Genomic DNA, 22349 nt, shown 5'->3' with positions numbered 1-22349 from the left:
AGGCTATTTATGGGCTCCATCCTCAGGGCTCAAGGGCTGCAGTAGCATGTAAACATGCCCACAGAGTTCTGCCTTGCAGGAAATCATGGAACCTGGGAATAAAGAGCAAGGGAGGATCTAAGGAAGAGGCTCCATCTTCCTTTTGCTGTTCTCCTGAGCAGTCTCATCTCACCTTCCAAGATGATTCTGAAATTCTACCAGTGCTCCTCTGCCTCAGGAAATAAACAGCACCAGTTACCAGTTACCCACCATTTCAGCTCAGCAGAAGCACTGAGAATTCCAAATCAAAGGCACACAGTAAATCTCCCAGTGCTTAATTGCCAGGAACAGCCAAAGCAGTGCTGTTCCTGCTTACCAAAAACACACTCAGAGCACCATGCATGTGTGAGACAGCAAACAGCCCCTGCCTGACTTCACAGACCTGACCCACATCCTGTGCTAGTCCCAAATGTAGAATGGGGAGAGGAAGTCGTACCTGAGCTGCCACTAGACAACAACTGTCCTCTAATTGAGCCCTGAGGTGCCACTGACACTGCAAGGGCAGAGATGAGGTGCACAGGGCCCTTCCAGCAAGGGCTGGAACAGCAAAAGCAAAATTAAGGTACCTCTGAAAATGAGCAGCTCCTTCCTCTGCTTCATCAGCCCCCAAAGTTTTGTTTTAAGCAGCGCCAAACAAGCAAAGCTCCTTTTCAGAGCCCATCTGTGGCAGGAACTGAGCACCAGCTCCATGAATCAGGGAGGAGGCTCAGCTCTGGTTTGCCAGCTCCCCACATTCTGCTCTAATAAATGACAGCACAGAGCTGGGAGCAGCAGCACGCAGAGCTCAGGAGAAATGAAAGGCCAGGAGAGCTTCACCCCAGGCCTGCACAGAACACACACACCTCTGCTCCCAGACAGCCCAGAAGGGCCCAAACGCTGCTTTTGGGGCACCCTATGTCACAACACATTTGCTTGGGCAAATCACTTTAACCATAAACAAATCAGCAACAGGAAATGGCTGATCAGCTGAAAGAAACCAGCTCTGGAGCAAGGCAGCTTCTCAAGGCTAATGCAGGAAGAGATGCCCAAAATGACATTTTTGTTACCAGCAAAGAATCCAGCTGCTCACAGGACTCAGCCAGCCAAGGGTGAGCACTCCTGCAGCCTGCCACTGGCTCGGGCTGTTCTCCAGAGCTCACTCCTGCTCCAACAGTTGCCCCCAACATCTTCAGAGCCAGCCGTCCCCCTAAGGCACATCTGTGCCTGGACCTACATGAGCAGCCAATTGTTCATCTGTACTTTGTGGGGCTCAGGATTTAGGAATATCTCACCCTGAAGTACAGACAGATTGCTCTGCCTACATCCCAACTCAAACACCTCACCTCCTTAAACAAGGGGCAAAAAGAAAGAAACAAACCCACAAGATCTTCACACACTCCAAAGCCAGGGTCCCAGGGAATGCTGTTACATCAAGGACCCTGCCTGCTGGTCAGGGCTGTGTGTGCCACAGAGCTCACCCTGCTCCTCACACCAACTCTCTGCTCCCTTACTCATTGTCCAAAGATGAAAAGCTAAAACATTCCCAATTTCTGTGCACCACTTTTACATTAAGGTGATAACTAATTCAGCTTTTGTTTCCAACATGTATCACATCCTTGTACTCACCTTAAGGCATCCTGGGTGTATGATTTCATTACAAATGGAGCATTCCATTAGCATGAGATTAAACTTGCTCTCCTCCTCTTCCACAGTGTCCTCTTTCCCAGCTTCTCCACACACCAGACACACAGCAGTGTGAGGCAGCACCGGCTGTTCAGGGATCAGAAAGAACTGATCAAGATATGGCAGACATGGAAACACAGAGCTCAATGTGCATTTACAGTATCCATAATTTATTATGGATAAACTATTGTGCAAACTGACATGAAGGCAAAAAAAAAAAATTGTAACAAATTAAGGCTGGGTACCAGATCAAGCTCCATAGGACACGTTTCACCCTGTAGCAACAGAGGCTCAGGGAGCATTACTGGGATGGATGAAAATGCATTTTTGGTGGGTTCCTTGAATCTGTGAGCTGACACAGACATTGGCATGCAAGTCACTTCACCAGTGTACAATGGGAGGGGAAAGAATCACCCTAGACCAGCACTATTCCCATCCATTAGGTTTCACAATCCAAGGAGCAATTTGGCAGCTCCTGTATTTTACAGGCAGGGCAGACAGATGTTACGGGACCTGATCCAGGTCTCACAGCAAGCCCACAACAGAACCAAGACCAGCCCTTTTCCTGACTGTCAGTCCATTATCCAGGGCCCTGCTCCCAGCCTGAGCACTGCAAAAAGCTCTGCTCACTTAGGAAGAGGATTCTCTCCTGCAAGTGTCACAAGTGAGATCACACAGATTTTTTTCTTTCTTTGAGGCAGAAAGGGAACTGCAGCATCTCACATAGCTGTCACCCATGTCAAAACACTGAACGTCACTCTAATTAAAAAGCCACCTTTTTGCTAATGATTAACAAAATTCTGGTCTGCAGCAATAAGGTAAAAACCTCATTACAAAGAAGAAAAGGAAGGACCTGAGCTGCCCACAAAGGGAAGTGCCATTGACTGGGCTGCCAGTCCTTAACTACCACACAGCAGAAGCAGAGATGGGGCTTTCCCAGCAAGGATCTCTTGTGGATGGAGTGAATCAATCCCTAAGGAAATACCTGCACACCAACCCCAATTTCAGCACCAACAGTGCATCCTTCAGCAAGGTTCAGGCAGGGGAAGCCCAGCTGTGTGAGCCATCAGAGCACAGAGCACTTTGCAAACAGCAATACAATCTTTCTTGATGGGAGGGAGGGTGTCCAGGCAATGTCCTCAGTCCCTGGATGGGCTGGAGCAGCAGCTGGGCTGTCACAACGTGTCCTGCCAGCCCCAGTCCATGCAGTGTGTCCCAGGCACTCCTGCTTCCCTTCCTGATGGATGGAACTGGTGATGCAGAGGAGGTTCCTGCTCTCTGAAAAGCAGCACCAGGGGCTCTCTGAAGGCTTCTGAGCTTAATGAAAGTCTGTCTAGTTAATATTGTCAGTGTTATTAACCAAGGCAAGCACAGTCCCAGAACTGTAGGGATCATTACTTCCATACAGCTTCAGCATCTTGCAGGGTCTTTTTGGCTGCAAGCTGCTGGATATTATTACTGCTGAATTGTTAGAGAGAAGAGCAAAGCCAACAGGACTGCTTACAGAAATGTAAAGCACCTTGAAAGGTACAACACTTCAATTCCTTAATTTTCTGGGCCTTTGCTGCTTTAAGAATTTGTAATAATCTCCCTGATATTTGCACCAACCTAGAAAGTGCAGAGAAGTCACTGTCAGTGCATGTGAAAGTGGAACAAGTAATCAGAGACCCCTGGCTACCTCTGTCCTAACTGAAAGAAAAACTCTGTGCACCCAGAAGAGAAATAAATCCTCACTGGAAGACAGAAAATGACTACATTCAGCTAGAAGAGAGCCCAGATCATCTCCAGAAGGCTCAGCCTGCGTTACTGAGAGTGAAACAGCTTAGTATGAAAGTTTCCTTCATCAGTGAGGATGAGAAAGCACACTGCAGCCCTAATTTAATTCTTCCACTAAAAAGGCAGCATGATTTCACTATTTCTTGCCCCTGGAGAATAATAAATTCTTCATCCATGCTGTTCAATTCATGCCACACTCCAGGAAATCAAGTGTTCAAAGAAAAGACACTTGAGCTGCAAAAGCACTCTGCAGAAAGGTGGATATTCTGTGTACTTTACTGAAAGATCCAGCAGTGTTGAACCCAATCCTCTGTGTCAGGAACAGTGCAGAGCTTGGCACAGAACATGGAGTGAGCTACCAGGAGCAACTACTGGAAACTATAAGTGCTTATCAGTTTTTTATCACTGGTAAGTCATTTAATCCCTCCACTTTGGTCATCTCCTAAGAATTAAAAGAAAAAGCCCCAAATACTAAGTGAAGGGAACTGTAATGAGAGAAATCAGTATAGATAGGGTGATATTTCAGTTATGAATAAACAACATTCCTTTCCTCAAAAAAACAACAACAACAGAAAACCAAACCCATAACAACAGCATAAACAAGACCTTCTAAAGAATTAAAGTAAAAACTAAAGCTGATTTTTAGCCTTGAACAGAGTCACTGCAGACATGAGACCCGAGAAGAAGCTCCACAAGTCAGCATGGCAGCTACAGACTCAAAAGCTGCTTGAACAACTTAATGGAAGATTAATCTGTCAATATTTGTTAAACAGAATGCTATTGCTTGTGACTCGAGAAGCTCCTAAGTAATGTATCACAGGAGCCCAGGAAACTGCCTGCCTGCTTGCCCTGTTCTGATGCTCTTTCCCTGACAGCCATTTCCAGTCCCTGAGGAAGACAAGACCCTGGACTGATGGCTCTCTGCCTCACCCAGACCAGACCCTCTGCTCTATGCCTAAGTAACAGCAAACAAATTGAAATTCAGATCTCTGTGAGCCTGGGGCTGGGGTCATCAACACCGAAATCTTGGAGGCTGTCAGTCAAGGATTTCCCTCATCCTAATTTGTGTGGATAACATGGCATAGATGACTGCAGGGCAGCTTTTCTCAGGAAATTCCAACATCCAAATCAAACACATCTCTTTGTCCTTAGAATCAGAACTTCCTACTCTTCCCATTTTCCCCCATATCCCAGAGTTTAAGGGTGACTTGAGTGCTGATTTTTGATGTACTGACAATCTCCACCTCTACACTGCTAAAAGGAAAGCTGCCCTGTTAAGTTTTAGTAGCATTCTGGTTTAGGATTTGGGGGGGATGGGAGGCACTGGGAAAGGAGATGTGAGCTGGGAGGGCAGGGAGAGCTCCCAGCCCCAAACTGGTCAGCCAGGAGACACAGCAGGAGGAAGGGACCCTGCAGGAGAGCTGCAGGCACACTTACAGCTATGCACTGCCTCATGATGCAGGACTGCTTCATCCTGCCGGGCCCCCCGAACTTCTTCATGTCCTTGCAGAAGTGGCACTCGCCGCACTCTGTCCGCAGGCACGCCTCGCACTTGCGGCATCGCGTCCTCCGCCGCCGCGCGCCCGCCGTGCTCCGGTTGGCAGCGAGCTTCACCGCGGCCGCTGCGCCCAGCTTGCCCTTGGGCCGGCCCACCGCCCTGTTCTGCAAGAGACACACACACTGTGAGCTGGGAGAGACACACACACACACAGGGTGAGCTGGGAGAGACACACACACACACAGGGTGAGCTGGGAGAGACACACACACACACACCGTGAGCTGGGAGAGACACACACACACACACACACGGTGAGCTGGGAGAGACACACACACACACAGGGTGAGCTGGGAGAGACACACACACACACACAGGGTGAGCTGGGAGAGACACACACACACACACACACGGTGAGCTGGGAGAGACACACACACACACACACACACACACAGGGTGAGCTGGGAGAGACACACACACACAGGGTGAGCTGGGAGAGACACACACACACAGGGTGAGCTGGGAGAGACACACACACACAGGGTGAGCTGGGAGAGACACACACACACACAGGGTGAGCTGGGAGAGACACACACACACACACACACACACACACACACACACACAGGGTGAGCTGGGAGAGAGAGACACACACACACACACACACGGTGAGCTGGGAGAGACACACACACACCGTGAGCTGGGAGAGACACACACACACACACACAGGGTGAGCTGGGAGAGACACACACACACACAAGGGTGAGCTGTGACACACAGACACACACATACAAGTCAGCTCTAAAACACACACAGGGTCAGCTCTGAGACACACACACACACAAGGTGAGCTGCACATCCAGCTCCCTGCTGAGTCTGTGCCAAGCTGACCCCTGTTAGTGAATTACACACAGAGGTAACACAGGTAACACTCAGCAGATGTGTATGGTCACTCTTAGACATAAAGGAGCTCCACTGCCTTTCCAAGAAAGGATGGGCTGTAAAATGACACAGAAGCCAGGACAAGCCCATGTCAACAGGAGGGCAGGGAAAAGACATTTAGGCACAGCTCAACACAAGATCAAGTCCCAAGTGAGGTTCTTGGCTTGGGTCAATAGATCTGTGCCAGTGCTGAGCTCTGGGCTAGAGGTATCTTAGATTTGTGCTCAGGTTAAGCCAGAAGGACTTCCTCTGCTGAGCCCAAGGAGCAGCAAAAGTGATTTGGTGGTTAGGTGCAGCAGAGAAACACTCAGCCAATGGCTCAAGCCCCCAGTTGTATCCCTAAAAAATCAGGAGAGTATGAACTACTGCCAAGCAATAAAGTAGGAAATAAAACACAAATGCTACAAAACCCTTCCAAGGTAGCTCCCCTCCTATCCAACACCCACAAGTGCTCAAAAATAGAACACCAACTGATGATGGGCAAAGGCTAAAAAGGGCATGCCAGGTCTAGATTTCAATGACCTTTAAGATAGAAACTAAAGGAGCGTGAAAAGATTTGAAACGATTAGGTTAACTGCAACATATTCACTCTGGACATCCAAATTTCGTGTTCTCATCAGAAACTCCCTGTTACACACAGGAACTTACGGCTCAAGCCAGACATCACTAAACACCAAGTAATTGTATGGAGCTAATTATGCAAGAATTGGCTTGGCTCATACTGACCCCTGACAGCTTTCTCCATAAAGATGATAATAACAGGACTGCAAAGTTCATTTGGTTTCGCATTTATACAACTCTTCCATTTTCTGCACATCTCAGCATATGACCAACAGACCACCCAGTTTCACTTTCTGTTTCTGTTGAATTCTGGGCAATCAGCAAGGCAGGGGCAGCTTGGCTGTAAGGAGCCATGCAGAAATTCCACCACAGTTTTTAAAAGAAGAGATGTGCAAACATCTCTTGTACACTTGGTTGTACAAAAGCTTCCCCAAGTGTCCTGCTGTACAACCCTGTAAAGAAGCCACACTGCAGTGTATTTGATCTTCCTCCCAGCTGACTTAGCAAAGCTCCAGTGACTTTCTCTAAGCTGCAGAGAAGTGCTGATATTTTAACAGCCTCATCCCAGGAATCTCAGTGCTGGAAGAGCGAAGTCAGGAGCCAGACCCCTTAAGTCTTCTCTCCTACAGACTATCATTACTGAGGTGGGAGAAAACACTACTTAGTCCATGAGGGTGCAGAAATTTCTTCAAAGTTTTTAATTCCACTCCTCCAGAACAGATTTTGTTCTGTGTGCAGGCTGAGCCTCGCTGTGCTGTGTGAGCAGAGCTTCCTTCCCATCGGCAGCCGCAGCGGCCGCCTGGATTGCAGATCAATGTCAGACACTCCAAAGGATAAATATTTACCTTCTAGACCAACTTTCCAGCCTCTCAAGGATAAAGTCGGGTCTGGCAGGACTGGCTTAGAGGCAACCTAGATAAGAGATAATTTTCTTCCTCAGCATGAATCACTCCTCCATTCTATTAGAGTCTCCTTCAGCTAGGAAGGGAGGCGAGACACGAAGCGAAGGCTGGATAGCAGCGGGAACAAGTTAAACCAAAACATGCACAACAACCTTGGCAGCTCCCCTTGGACAACAGCACATGGAAGATTCTGTGTGAGCACCTGACTCCTTCCTACTGGGAAGCAACATGATTAAGTTTGAGGCAAACAACAGCTATGACACCGTGAGAATGCTGTTTTTAAATGCTTTCAAGGAAAAATCAAACTCTGTACTTTTCCAGCTGAAAGACAACTCCTGCTTCTGCCACAGTGATACGGGCCAAGTCCTAATTCTGAGGACAACAGTTTAAGTGCCAGGACACTGCAAAGACACAAGTGATAAAAGGCATCACTTGAACACAGAATTTGAGAATCCTAAAAAACCCACAAAAGCAGGAAGGTGAAAGTACAAGAACAAGCCTGAAGTCAGACCATACCACACAACCCAGATTTTTTTCCAGACACCACCAGAACACAGCAGAGGTGCAGACCTCCATCTCACTGTATGAAACATTCTTGCCTACCCAAACCTCTTCACTGCTCATTAGCAAATTGTACTAGCTGGGTTTGTACTAATTTACCAACCAACCAATCCTCAATCCAAGCCACATTTTCACTCCAGGATGTCGCAGCCAGCAAGGCTGGAGAGGCCTTGCAGGAATTCCCGTTCGTATCTTGTTTCAAGGGGCTCCTAAAGTGGTCGCTTAAAAACCTCCACAGAAGAAAATCTGGCCTGGGATTCAAAGGGGTAGAAGGAGCCTCCAACATGGCTTGGGGTTTATTTAGCACATGGCAGACAGCCAGATAAATTCCAGGTCGATGTTAGTGAGGAGATGCTGCAGGATTTCCAGCTCAGACTGCAGTTTCACAATATACCAGGGGCTGGGTAAAATCTCCTTCGAAGTTCCTGTCCCCATCTCTGTACTGCCACTTGCCACCCTCCTAGCACAACTCCATGGATTTGTCTTGCAAATAATGAGCCCATGGCAGGGGATGGCAGCACTCCTTGTGCTGGGTGCCCAGCAAACAGCAGCTCCAGGGCCTGAGGCTCAGGCCTGGCTGTCACACCCACTGGGGTGACACAATCTCACTCCTCTGGAGGGACCCCACCATCTCCTCTCCCAAGGAGATGCAACTCTCAAGCACAGCCTGGACCTGATGACTCTGTAGCCCTCCACAGCTGTCTCTGAGAACTGTAAAGGAAACAAAGATTGTACCAAACTTGAAGATTTTTTCCTCTCTTAACCCTTACAACGAAGCCAGGGAGCTGAGACAGAGCCTGCCTGGAATACCATCACCAGCCACCATGTTCCAACATCTTCACAAGAACTGTGCTCATAACTCCTATGGCCACAGCAAGTCTGCAAAAGAGAGGCAGGGGATGCTGGAGTGCTGACAGCCACTCTGCCAAGCTCTCAACATAGGCAGAGCAAGCAGCTGCTGAAATGTATTAGGATTAATATCTTAAATTCACATCTCTATTACACTGAAGCCTAGGAAGCTGGTGGACTTGCACAGGACACCATGCTGGGTTGTTTGCTTTGGGGTTTTGTTTTGTTTTCGTTTTTTTTGTTGTTGTTTTTGTTTGTTTGTTTGTTTTGTGGGATTTTTTTGGTGCTGTCCATATTACTGCTATGACACACAAAGGTATCTTGCTCCTGTTTCCAAAGCAGACACAGCATTGGGGATGAACGTGGCCCATCACAGGTACTGTTCTGTGCACCTCAAAACCATTTACAAGTCATGAAGTTGGGCTCACCCTCCCACACCACAGTGCTTAAACATGCCCACCCCTCCAACAGGAAATGCAGAGATTTTCTGAAGTGTTGGCCTCCTACAAACCCCACCAAATCCAGCACAATTAGGGCACTTGGTGGGGTGGTCACCAGTAATTAAAGAGTCGCTCAACAGGGCTGTGCAGATCTGGGAATACACTCAGGTACAACACTCACAATCCTAAACCAACCCTAGGAAATGAGCTACCTGGAAGCCTCTCCTCAGAACATGACTTTATCCTGGTTATGGACAAACATTTGGCTGCTGGGCAGTTTCCACTGCCTTCTCACAGTACCTCAGCACACTTCCACATGTCCCAGCCCTGCCCAGCTGTCACTAAGAAACCACAGCCAGGGTCAGAAGGACCAGAGGCACTCAGGAATGGCCTCTGCCCTGAGCACAACCCTGACTGCAACAGGAACATAACCCTGACGTTTACAGCAGCAAATTTCTAACCTTCACAATTACAAAGAACAACTCAGAAGACCTCTGGCAAACAAAAAACACCCTGAACACCAAACTTTGGAGAAAACACTGCAAGAGCCATCAGCCATTAAATGCATCATTAAATAGGTGCTGATGTTCCCCAGCTGCTGTCCCAACACCAACTGGGATCTGCCAGAGATGTCACCAGGCAACTTCACACACAAAATCCTCCACCCTAGAGAGGAAGAGCAGCTGACCCTGCGACCAAGTCCAGCAGGAGGGAGGTCCTGGTTCTCAAAGCAAGGCTGACTAAACCTGCAGCCTAGAAACGAGCTCTTCTGCAACTGGCCTTTACCTGGGCACAGCTCTTATTCCACCACTCAGCTTCAGTGACCTGCTTTAAACTGCTGCCAGCAGCACCAAACCATTATTTCAGACTCCACATCTCCACAAAAAGCCCAGAGACGTGTGGGGCTGTTCTGAAGGGCTCCTCAGGGGGCAGGTCAGCGAGACCCTGAAGCACTTCACTTCAACCAAGTACAACCTGAACAGCTCATGTAGAACCCACAGTGTACATCTCCCCTGGACAACACCTTTTATGTGTGCAGTGCTCACTGCTCCAGGTGCTGTGCCACACAAATACATCCCTTGCATTTGCAAGGCAGCAGTGATTTCCTTCTGTAACACACAGACAAATTCTGATTATTCTCATTTTCTGTAGTTTGACCACATCCTCAAAACCACAACAGCACCCACAGATGAGAATCCAGGCCTTGCCAGGTGCCAGTCCTGAGCTTAGAGCTTTATGTGGCACTGCATCCCAATGCAATTGTTTTAACAGAATTAGGATAGCCAAATCTAACAACCACTTGTTTCTTTAGAAGGTCTGATAAATAAACATTAAAGAGAAGATATTTTTTACAGAAGCTGCATGCATTAACCCACAATTCCTAACTGCTGTCACCTGAAACACCACCCTAAAGGGGCTGGATCATGGGCAACACTGGGCACAGGATACACCACCGGGTGGCACAGCAAAGGCTTCTGGTCAGTTAGATCTACATCCTTTCCCACTGCATTTTTCCATCCAAACAGTGCCAGTTCTGGAGGACAAGACTGCTGTGTGCTGCCCAGGGCAGTGAGCAGCACTGTCCCCTCCTGCTCCAGTGCCACACTCCTCTCCCAGCCTCCTTATGCAGGTAGTTCTGGCGTTCCCACTAGAAACCCAAACTGACAATTCCCAGCAGAGCTGCACACCAGGTAACCCTGCATGTACCCCAAAACATGGGTGCTGGCCTTGGCAGGGTCAGCCTGTTACCCTCACACTGCAGGCACTGCACAATCACAGAACTGCTCAGGTTGGAAAGACCTCAGGGATCATCGAGTGCAACCATTACCACAGCTCTGCCATGTTCACCACCAAACCACGTCCCCAAGTGCCACATCCACACCTATTTCTAACTCTTCCATAGATTCCACAACTCCCCTGAGATGCCTGGGAGTAATCACAACCAAGTCAACAGTTCTTCTGTAATAAACCCTTACATCTGTTTAGCAATTAACAGAAACCCTTCTCAAAGGAAGAACTCGGAGGAAGAAGGAAGGACAGGATGATGTAACTGCAGGAATGCAGTGGGGCCAAGGAAGAAGCAAGATTAAGAGAGCAAAAAATCCCATTGATGCCAATAACATCCTTAAAAGCTGTATTAACTGAAGAGCACATGCCAACACCATGGACCATGTCTGACCAAAGCCTATCTACCCAAAAATCTGCACAAACAAACTCCAGGAGAGCTGTTTTCCTCTCCCAGTGAGTGTTTACAGTTACATCACCCTCCTTCAGAATACACTCCTGCTGGGGTGGAGGTGTCCTTCAAGTCCAAGGTCCCTCATTGAACAGCAGCACCGAAGGGAAAGGGAAGGCACTGGAACTTTTTCAATCCCAGCTATCCCAAACCAGCATTAATCCTCTCCAGATGTTTACTGCCACCATCTCCTCCACTTCATACCTACAAAATCCCCTTCCACCACAACCAAAGTAGCTCCTAGTGACCCTTCCAGGTGACCACACAGAACTCCACTTCTGAATCAGACTCATTTCCCACAAGAAAATAGAAAGAAAATAAAAGTTTATACTTTGCAGGTTCATCTGGGTGTTAACGACACTCCAGCAGCTTTTCTGCCAACATAGCAATGTTGTTTAGGGTGTGATAAACTGGCACATCAGTGCCACTGTCAGTGCCCCTGTTTATTTTCCTCTGGTGGTGAGGAGGCAGAAGTTAGGCCTGGAGGGTGGAATAAGATATATTGGCAAAAACATGCTTTGGGAGATAAGCTCCAGCAAAAGTAGGAGCTCTTAAAAAAAAGACCCCAGTAAGTTCCAGACTCGGGGCACAACACAGCTTTTTCACTGCTGCTTTGGGACAAATCCCCCTGCCCCATCCAGGCAGTTTTCTCTCTTTACACACAGTCAGAAATCAAATTTCTTCACATCAGGAGGAACACAGCAAGCTGGTGGGCTGGGGCAGGTGCTGCCCATGACACAGGACACAGCCCCAGCACTGCTGGCAACTGCCACAAGTGCAGTAAATCCTGTGTGCTGCAGAACCTCACCGTCTTTTTGCCTTCTTAGGTGCGACACAGACCAGGGAAAGAGGAATGAAAGTCAGCATAAAAAATGACAAAACCTGTGGGCTTCTACCCGAGCACTGAAATTGTGCTGTTCAACTGCTCCCTTAGATGTGAAGCACCTGTTACACATAAGGGCTATTGCAGTAGAAAAAGCAACATAATATTGATTTGACATGTCCTGTGTAGAAAAAGAGGGTAAGCAGACATTAAAGCAGGCCTGTATGAAAATACAGCTGGAACTACATGAGGTGTTTTACCACTGGAACAGAAAGGAAAACATTCCACAGCTCTTTGGTACATAGGTCACTGCGTTATAGTTTAGGACCAGACCAAGTTTCTTAAGAAACTCCGAAAGAAAGATTTCCCCTGTCTTGCATTAATTTTTGTTTTAAACTTCTAAGACACAAAAATGCTATGAAAGCCTCAGGTTTTAGAAGAGTTGAAGAATCCCAGAACATAACCAACTTTCCAGATTCATCCAGCAAGAACCAGCACCTCCAAGCAACAATTTCACAGCTGGTACAATACAGCTGAGACCAATCTGCTCTCCCAACCATTAGCTCTTTTTAAAAAGTGTGCAGTGATTGCACCAAGACACAGACACAAATGGAAAAGGCCTGGCATGAGAAAAAATTTAAGAAAAGGACTGGGATATTTAACTACTACGTGTGGGAGCACAGCAGTGAACTCAAAAGCAGCACAGGCCTGCACATTCACACAATACTCAGAATTAAGTAAAGGCTTAATAAAGTTACTCATGCAAACCTCAGCTCAGGCTCTTGGGCTGACACTGACCAGACCAGCATAGCACACTGTGCCCCCCAGGGTTCCTGCATCAGCTCTGCCATCCCTGGGGAGCACCCAATGCTCCCCACCACCCCAAATTCCTTTCCAACCCTGTTTTCTACGCGCGATTCTGAACCAAAACAATGTAAAGTTGCTCAAAACAAGATGGGTTTTGGAAGATCGTCTCAACACCTGGACTACATAGAAACTTGTCTCTAAAAAGACAATATCAGGCTATTTTAAAGAGCGAAACACCTCGAGTTAAGAACAAAACTATCAAGTTTATGTTTAAATTACATACACATGTTTAATACTATTCCTGGTGCATTTTTAATTGCTTAGGCAGTTCTTAGAGAGTAAAATACGCAATCTAGAACATATGTTCTGGATTATTTTTCACAGATTACTTCATAAATTCAAGAAGTTTATTCTCCTTCCCCCACAGGAAAAAAAAAAATTAAAAAAAGCCTTCAGAGAATAAACCCTGCAAGTATTAATAAAAGTTCTCTTTTCATTCCAGCACACATCCTTCTCTTTCTTCTACATCTCTCGTCCCTGGGAATGGAAAGGAGGCTTTGGCTATAAATCAAACGAAGACAAGGTAGCCAGGCTCAGCATCAGACTCTCCCCCAAGTCCCGCAGCCCTCTCAGCTATTTGAGGAATCTTAATAGGAAAAAAAATAACAATTCTGCCGCGGACAGGGCAGCCCCCGAGAGGCAACAGCCACGGCTCGCGGCGCGTTCGGGGCCCTGGGAGGTGCCGAACTCGCGGTGCCCGGGGCGCCCGCGGCGGGCGAGGCCGAGCGCCCCGGGCCGGCCCCGCGGAGGCTCCGCGGCCCCGCCCGGCGCGGTCCCTGGGCGGGCGGCGCTGCCCCGGGGCCGCTCCCGACCCCACATTGTTCCCGTCCCCGCGGCCGGCGCGGCGCTGCCCGGCCCGGCCTCCTCCCCTCCCTTCCCGCTGCAAACTTCGCCGCCCGCCCCGGACCTGCTCCGGCCCCAGCTCGGGCCCCGGCCCCGGCTCGGGCTCCGGCTCCGACTCGTAGTCCTCCTCGTCGGCGCTCGCAGACATGGCCATGGCTCATGGTGGGCCCAGGCGGAGCCGAGCTGACATGGCTGGAGCGGCGCTGCTGGCGGAGCCCCGCTCCCCGCACACACACACACACATGCAGGAGGAGGAGGAGGAGGAAGGGGGGCCGTGCATATTCATGCCAGGCAGCCAGGAAGGGGCTGGCCCTGCCGGCACGGCCAATCGCGGGCCGCTTCCACACCGCCGGCCTGCGGGGACAGCGGGCACCGCGCGGCCGGGGCACCGCGGCCGCCCCCCGCACACGGCGCGGCCGGGGACCGGGGGCTCGGCCGCCCGGCCGGCAGTCGGTCCCCCGGCGGTAACGAGCCCCGCGATGTGCCCAGGGCCGGCGGGGGCGGGCCGAGGCTCGGGTGTGCCGAGCGGCGCTGGGCGGGGAGGATGCGCGGCCGCCCGCGGGGCGCTCGGCGCTGCTCGGGCTGCTCAGACAAAGGAGACGCGCACAGACACACACACACAGACACACAGACACCGCACACACAGACACACACACACACCCTGCACCGCGCTACCTGCCCGCTCCCCTCCCGCGGCGCGGAACCTCCATCCCTCGGCAGGAGGAAGGCACCGAGCAAACTTCCAGATTGCAAGCGGCAGAACCAGCGCTGGGATAAGATGAGGCGACCCGGCTGGTGGAGCTGCTCGCATCTGGCCTCACGCTGCTGCTCCTTATGCAGGCACCCCCTCTCTGACTTGCTCCGAGGAACCATTTCCAGCCGTGCTCTGATCATCCTGCCCCGCTGCTGGGGTTCCACAATGAAACCCCAGTGTGACATCGTACACATCGGTCACCTGGGGACCTGTTCTGGATCCAAAGGTCCGGGGCCAGCACCTCCACATGGACACTGCCTTGGCCCTCCACAGCTTGAGGGTCACAGGCCTGTATCTGAGTGCTGGAGATTTAAATTTCCCATTGGATTTATGGGCCTGCTTTCAGGGGAAATCCCGATTCCACTCAAGTTGTTAGGATTTTGCCTCCGGCTCCTACACCCACAACACAGAATTAAACATGAGATTAAATATTTGCATGTGCTGAGCAACCAAGAAGCCATAAAGAAGCACATCTAATGGTCCTTGCATCAGGATTTTTGCCAAACTAGTTTCAGCTCGGTTCCCTGGTCTGAATTACCACACGGCACAACCACTTTGGGTAGTTCAGAAGAGGCAGCAACAGGCAAGAGCTGGCACAGGAGCAAGCAGGAACACAGCCCTTGTGACACCAGGATCCACACCGAGCCTGGTCCCTCAAGTTTAAGTAACAAAGTCAAACTTTAAACACATATTTACAGGCAATTGCTGATGAAGCCATGTGAATCGTGTAATTATGCCCCTTCCTTATTTTCAGTACATTAAATATCTATTGAGCGCTGTACTCCCATCCTTGCCAACTCAAACTCAAATGATGGGTAGGTGATGGTGTTCTCCCCATCCTGCTCATACACCATGCTGGGAGCAAAGCATTTACTCACAACACGTGAAGGGGCTCCCAGGATGTGCTCAGCCTCTGACTCCTCAGGTTTCTCTCTTCCCCCATTGTGCTCCTACACAACCGGGAGCAGGAGCAGACGAAAGCTGAGGCACGAAAGGCATGTGCCTAAGGCCTTGGCTTTCAGAATCACAAGGTAATATCAGAATCCAATGTTTTCTGGAGGAGAGAGGAAGGGGGGGGGATGCACCTCATGACAGGCCTACAATGTTTTCAAGCACGAGCAAGAACGTGGCTCCAGCCGTGTTTGCGGAGCCACAATACACCTGGCCTGCAGCAGCAGCAGGAGAAGGACAGGTGACATCCGGAAGGAAAATGCTGGTCCCACACCTGCCCCTGGGCAGACCAAGTCTCCACTAGCCCAGTTCCCTGCAAGGCTCCCTCTAACCTGGCTCACACCCGTCTGTCCCTCCGGCCTTTTGGCTCCGTAATCCAGGCAGGAGAAAAAAATAACTTGTGACATCCCCCAAGGACAATCCACCAGTCACACCACGGCAAAATGTCACTCACAGCAAATTAAATCATGACAGAGATCATCCTCCTCCTCTCAACGTGCAGCACATTCCAGCACTCCTGATGCTGGCATTGGCCTCTCCTGGCTGCAGCAGGTCCTTCCCAGTGTATCCCACAGCACGGCCACGCTGCCCTTGCAGCAGCACCACAAGTGACAAGAGAGCTCTAATTACAGAGCCAGGGTTAGGACAGACAGCTCTCACATGCCCAGATCTTGGAATGATTTCCAAACCCTAGGTAAACTTTGCCGAGATGGTGTTTAGAAAAAATGGGATAGGGTATGATATAAAATAGCAAATTGGGAATCAGAAAGGGGGAAACAGCACAATAAAATAATTGTTTCTGATTATAATTGCTCTCAAAAAAGTTATCCTGTACAAAAGCAGCTAACCATTCAAAGGAATATTTAATACACAGAAGGAACTATTAAGAGAGCATTTTCCAGCTCAATTCTTTCAGCTTGTCTGCACTAGAGAACACTAAATTACAACAAATAGTGAGCAACCCTTGTGTGAACAGCATCTAGTTGCCCAGCCTGGTGGAGTTTACAACAGTTTAGAACACAAAATAAGCAGCAGTGACCCCAGTCCTGCCTGCAGTGGCAGAACTGTGTCCCTACTTCAGCTTAGTGTGATACAGTTCAGTAATAAATAACATCCTTAATTACGCTGCTGAATGAGCCATAGTGAAAACTGCATGAAAACAGACAGCACCTTCTATTTTGAACTGTTGCTTTGATTGCACCTCACCTGAAGTCATATATAAGTCTCATCAATATCATAATCTTCTCCACAGAAACCAATTATATTGTCACAAACTGAGACAATAACCTCAAGCGAAGAATAAACAGCAGGAGCAGATGAGTGCCAAAGAACCAGATTTTATTCTCATGCAAATATCCTTAAGTAGTAAAACCAAGCTGGGGGAGGACAACTACAACCCCTGTGCTGTACTCACTCACTCCTGAGCATCTCCTGTACCAACAGATTGCAGCTGCTGCTGCCAGCCCTGAACAGGATCTGTGTTTTCTTATTACACACTAGAGTTTATGATGCTCAATAATGAAGTGAAATAAAGTTTTTTATGTGGCACAAACACACTTTTGATTTAAGCTTCCCTTGAAACTTTTTATGCATCTTTACAGAGTATTATATTTAGCTGGTATTAGAAAAAATATTTACACAGAAAGAATTAGATCTCAAGTTGGTTGATATGCAAGTCCTTGAAAAAAGAAGTGATTTGAGCTGCTGCTGCTTTTTGCAGGCCAGCACATACAGTTTTGGAAAGGAAACCCACGGAGATGTTTATGAATCACAATTATTGACCTGTATCAGAATAAGAGAGTTACCTAGTAGCTTTCTAAGGTTCATTGTTTCGGTGTAAGTGTCCATTCACATGAAATACGATCTTAACTGTTGGGCCTGGGCAAATTTCATGACACTTTTCTCAAGAGTTTTAACCAATATTTCAGTTGTATTCTCAACACTAGCAGTGACAGTCTGACAGCCTAAATACCCACAATCTCACTACTTCCCATCTACTTCATCTGAACTATGACATAAGAGTTGTCATCAGATGCACTGAGTATCTGTCACAATCTTTTCAATAGAGTCTGATTGATCAACTTTAAATCAAATAAAGTAAAGCAGGATGAAATAATATTGACTGCTCCCTCCATGCAATGCTACTGCTCCTAGTTCCCTAAGCAGCGTCCAGCACTGTTCCAGGAGAACCCAAGGCAGCAAGGGCTGTACAAACCCTGCTGCAGGACACAGCCTGGGCCCCTGCAGCAGAGGAGCAGCAGCCAAACAAGAGCCCAGCAAACCCTGCTGACAGGAACTCCTCACTCATAACCCTTAAAACCCAAACAACCCTCCCCAAACCCCAACAACCTGGCTTCTTAAAAAAGTAATAAGTACGACTGCAGAATGGTGAAACATGGACTTCATTTATCACACAAGACAGACTCTTCTCTGCAGGAAGAGCCATGACATGACTGGGACTATCCCCTAGGAAATGGGGGAAATCCTGCCATGCTTCCTTCTTCCACAGAGCCTAATGGCACAAAGCATTTCCACAGCACAGTTTGTGTCTCCAAGAGCCATGTTCTGTCAGCAAATGCAAAAGCTAGAGAAGGAGGTTCCTAAGAAGATAAGCAGTGAGTGCCATGCTGTGGAGGAACATGCAAATAGATGTGAAAGAGTGGATTAACCGGAATAGGAAACCTGCTTTCCTGCAAGAGGCTCAGTGTGCTCTGACACACAGCACAGCACGCTGGGAGAGTCAGCTGTGTCCAACGTGTGGGCAGCAGCCTGAAAATCCAGAGACCAAACCCAAACACATGCTGAGCAAAGGAAAAGCTCAAGTACAGTTTGCTTGTGAGGGCTCATTGCTCATTGTTCTCACCTACAAACTTGACTTGGATCTGTGGGGTAACATCCAGGACTAACAACTAAACCACACCAGGCTAAGACTCACAGCTTTTACTGGAATGTACCCATATATTTTGTTGTATTTATTATTTTCAAAAAGGAGAGCATTGCTGTCCCTCTTCAGTCTGGTCCACTGGTGCCTGCAGAAAGTCCAGAAGTTGAAACAAGCCCTCATTTATATTCTCAGCACACTTTCATTTCAATGTGCTGTGGAACTAAGAGGAAGCCATCTTCTTGGGGACAGAACATACAATTCCATTTTGTTCTGAAAAGTGCACACAGGATTAATGTCCAGAATTGCATGGCCTGTACTTCCAATGACAAACGCCTTTCCCACTGCTCTGCCAATGTGCTTGGTCCAGAAACAAAACTATTCACTTTCAGATACGTACCCAAAGCTTGGATTGCTTTGATGTCAAGGTGGTGGAGAGCAAAAGGATGTTGGAAGTCTTAAACCAGGTTCAAACCTTAGCTTCTGTTGGCCAGCTCAGCCATAAATGTAGGCCAGGCTCCTGGGGATAAAATCTGAGATCTGTCAACTCATTTCACACAGACTATCTAAGGAAAAGGTCTTAAGACTACAGTAGTTTTCATCAGCACTTATACTGTCATGAAATAAAGAGAAAGCTTCTGTCTTGAAAAATGGTAGTCAAGGCATAGTTGGGAAAAATTCATATTACTGAATATTTGTGTCTGTGGTAGAAGAATGACAATGGGGAGGAATACATAAATCTCCTTGTATCATACCTGGAGCACAACAGTTGGAAAACAGAAATGTCTGTTCATTTTTTTTCCCAATCCATTTAGATTTCTAGTCAGAGTCAAAATGGCTCTAATTTACCTGTTTGATGTATTAATCACATAAAGGCATTGGTCAGATTTCAAAGCAAGTGGCTGAGAGTTGATAAGAAGTGAAAATATTAAGTCAAAGATGGAAGATTAAGAAGGTGCTCATTCAAGTCCTTACTATTTATAATTACTCCCTGAAGGGACACAATATTTCAAGTACAGCCTCTTGAGGTGAGAAATAATCTGTCAAGTCACCAGTCAAAGGTGTTAGAAAAATACTGAGGCAATAGGCAGTGGAGCTCTTTTGTAGAGTCACGGAGTGGAGTGGGCTGGAAGGGACCTTCAAGACCATCTTGTCCCAGCCCCCCATGGCAGATTCAGTTGGATCCACATCCACCAGACCCTAGAACTGCTCAGGTCTGCACCGAGTTACTGCACAAATGAATCTGTCTGCAGGACTGATGTGTGTAAGAGACTGAAACAGCACTCAAAAATAAACAGGTCGGGCAAGGAGCTGCTGCCTTGCTGGGCAGTGCTGCTCTGGGAAAGCAGAGCCTTGACAGGAACTCCCAGCAGCTTCAGCAGCTTTCCCTCCTTGGCACTGTACCTCGAGAAACCTTTGGTTCTGGTGCATCAGGTTTTTTTCCTGCCTCTATGTGTACTTAGCAGGGGAAGGCCTTAGTTCCATATGTGTACAGCTACTGTGGAATTCCCTTAAAAAAATATCCCCTAAACATCAACTATGGGGTTTTGTGTCTTAATAGATTTGTCAGGAGCCAGAACTGGGGTATTTTTCTTGAATGTATTTCCTCTCTCTCCTACCACATGGTATCTACTATTCTACAGTGTAAAAGAACACAAATTATTCAAAATTATTTAAATCACTGATTCCAATCACAATTTAAATCAGTAAAGAGAAAAACAAATTTAAATTGATTTAAATCCTCCTTTTCTTTTGTACTTGTGCTATTTTCTAGGAGAAAAGTAATTATTAGCATCTGATAACTATGAAGAAATGCCTGATTTGCAGTAGATTATGAACTTTATAATCAGGACTTTTTATCAACAAAAAGGATTCACAATACACACATATTTGTATATGCAAATCTCCTTGTAGACTACTGGCATTTAAAATTGTTGTTGACACCAAACAGAGTTCAGGCTCTGCTGTGTGGGATCATTTCAAACACCTTTAAGCTGGTGCCTGGCAAGAATGAAATGTGACAGTTTAAATCTCCTCTTTGCTCCTGCACCACTTGGAATGACTGATGGAAAACTTATTTGAATCTCAACCAGAAAAATACACCATACAACAACTTACCCAGAATCTCAACCAGTAAATACATCACACAACAATTTACACCGGATTGTTTTGCTGTCTTATCAGCCTTTATCTTTTTTATCCTTTCCAAGCCTTTTCTAACACCAGATACTCTCGATTTTTACTTTAATTCTTAAGTGCTTGTTTTTAATTATCAGTGTGTGCTTTCTAATACATTTGTATTCCCACAGGAAGTTCCCTGAGCAGATATCCATGGAACTGGCCTGTCCTAGGGAATCTGGCAGAGTTTTCCCACTGCTGCTGCATGGAATGTTGCTTTCCTGGTGGTAGCCCCGGGCAGGCTCCTGAAGCTGATGCTGGTTTGATGCTGTGCCATTTCTACGTGCTCAGATCTGTTTCAGACACCACTCTGGTTAAAACACTAATTGCTGTAACGAGTCCCTCACTGCTCCTGCTGCTCTGGGTGGAGCTGGCCCAACGATAGCTATGGCAGGAATTCTTAGTAAGCAAGCAAGTAAAAACTGGAAGCACTTATTCAAAGGTTTTCAGGAATGTTCTTTGTCCACCTCACACCTCTCCCCCTCAGCTGAAAGAATTCCTGATATGAAACAATGCTCAACACTTCTGGAAAATCACACTGGTTTCACGTTAATCAAAACACTCCATTTTATGCTCTACCCCCTAATTTTTGCATATAATTGAATTTATTGTGTCCACCGATTCTTAGTCCATTTTCTTACTATGTCTTAGCTTTGATCCAATGCATAATGTCACACAAAATTGAATCCATAAATAAAGGAGCTCTGTTATTAAAAACTGGTAGATTTTCTTCTCTTCCCAGCACTTTTAAGGTGAAACACCAAAAAGAGGGAAAATGTTTCCTTGCTGGAAATGGTGGCAGACATATGCAAGTACATAGGGACATCTGTGGGGTCCAGATCTGGAGATGGTGGCTAATCCTGCTGAATTTTATTATTTAAAATACAGGTTCATTCTAAAAATCTACCACCCTTTTCATCACAGCTGTCCACTGTTCTTCTTGTGTGCTCTTCGGTTCAGACTGTGAACAATGATCTGAAATCTAACTTCCAGCCTAAATCTATTTCTGGGATGTTTATATTCACTTCTTCCCATGCCAACATTGTCCATCAGCTTCAATAACTCTTTTCCTGCCCTGATTATTATGTTCCCTGAAGTCCACACACAACAATCCCCCTACAACTCAGCTGGGCCATGCTGAACCAGGCATGTCCTGCCAGCCTCTGCTCTCCAATATCACATCTTGAATATACGTGGTTGTGGAGTCCCACATTCATCCTCACCTCAAAACTACCACGAATGGAACTAGAATAGAGTAAAAACCAAAATGCTCAAATGTATGGTTTTTATACCAGAAAAGACTGAACTGACTTGTGATTTTCAGCTTGGAAATAGAGGAAAAAATACTGAAACACAGTAATGGGGCAAAAAAAAAATCCTTGACAGTAGAGAGATGAACACAGACCTCATTCAAATTTCTCAGAATGCATGATACAGAGGGCATGAAGTGTATTTATGATATTAAAGGACAGATCTGAAACAACATAAGGAAGCACTTATCTACACAGAGCTTAATTAAACTGCAGGGGACACTGGCACAGGATGCTGAGGAGATCAAAAAGATCAACAGGTTCCACAAATTATTAGG

General features: G+C 47.3%; 1 protein-coding gene across 1 annotated transcript in view; it reads right to left on the bottom strand.

Annotated features, from left to right (window-relative positions):
- KDM2B (lysine demethylase 2B) overlaps nt 1-22349 on the bottom strand; it is a 104169-nt gene that overhangs the window by 10663 nt on the left and 71157 nt on the right. Inside the window, exons 13-14 of the mRNA XM_058816552.1 lie at nt 4915-5139; nt 1645-1788 (exon numbers count right to left, since the gene is read on the bottom strand). Of these exons, the coding sequence (XP_058672535.1) occupies nt 1645-1788; nt 4915-5139 (369 nt within the window). The remainder of the gene's footprint in view (nt 1-1644; nt 1789-4914; nt 5140-22349) is intronic.

Source organism: Ammospiza caudacuta, chromosome 18, assembly GCF_027887145.1.
Source record: "Ammospiza caudacuta isolate bAmmCau1 chromosome 18, bAmmCau1.pri, whole genome shotgun sequence".
Lineage (NCBI taxonomy): Eukaryota > Metazoa > Chordata > Aves > Passeriformes > Passerellidae > Ammospiza > Ammospiza caudacuta.
This window is presented reverse-complemented; position numbering and strand designations above follow the sequence as displayed.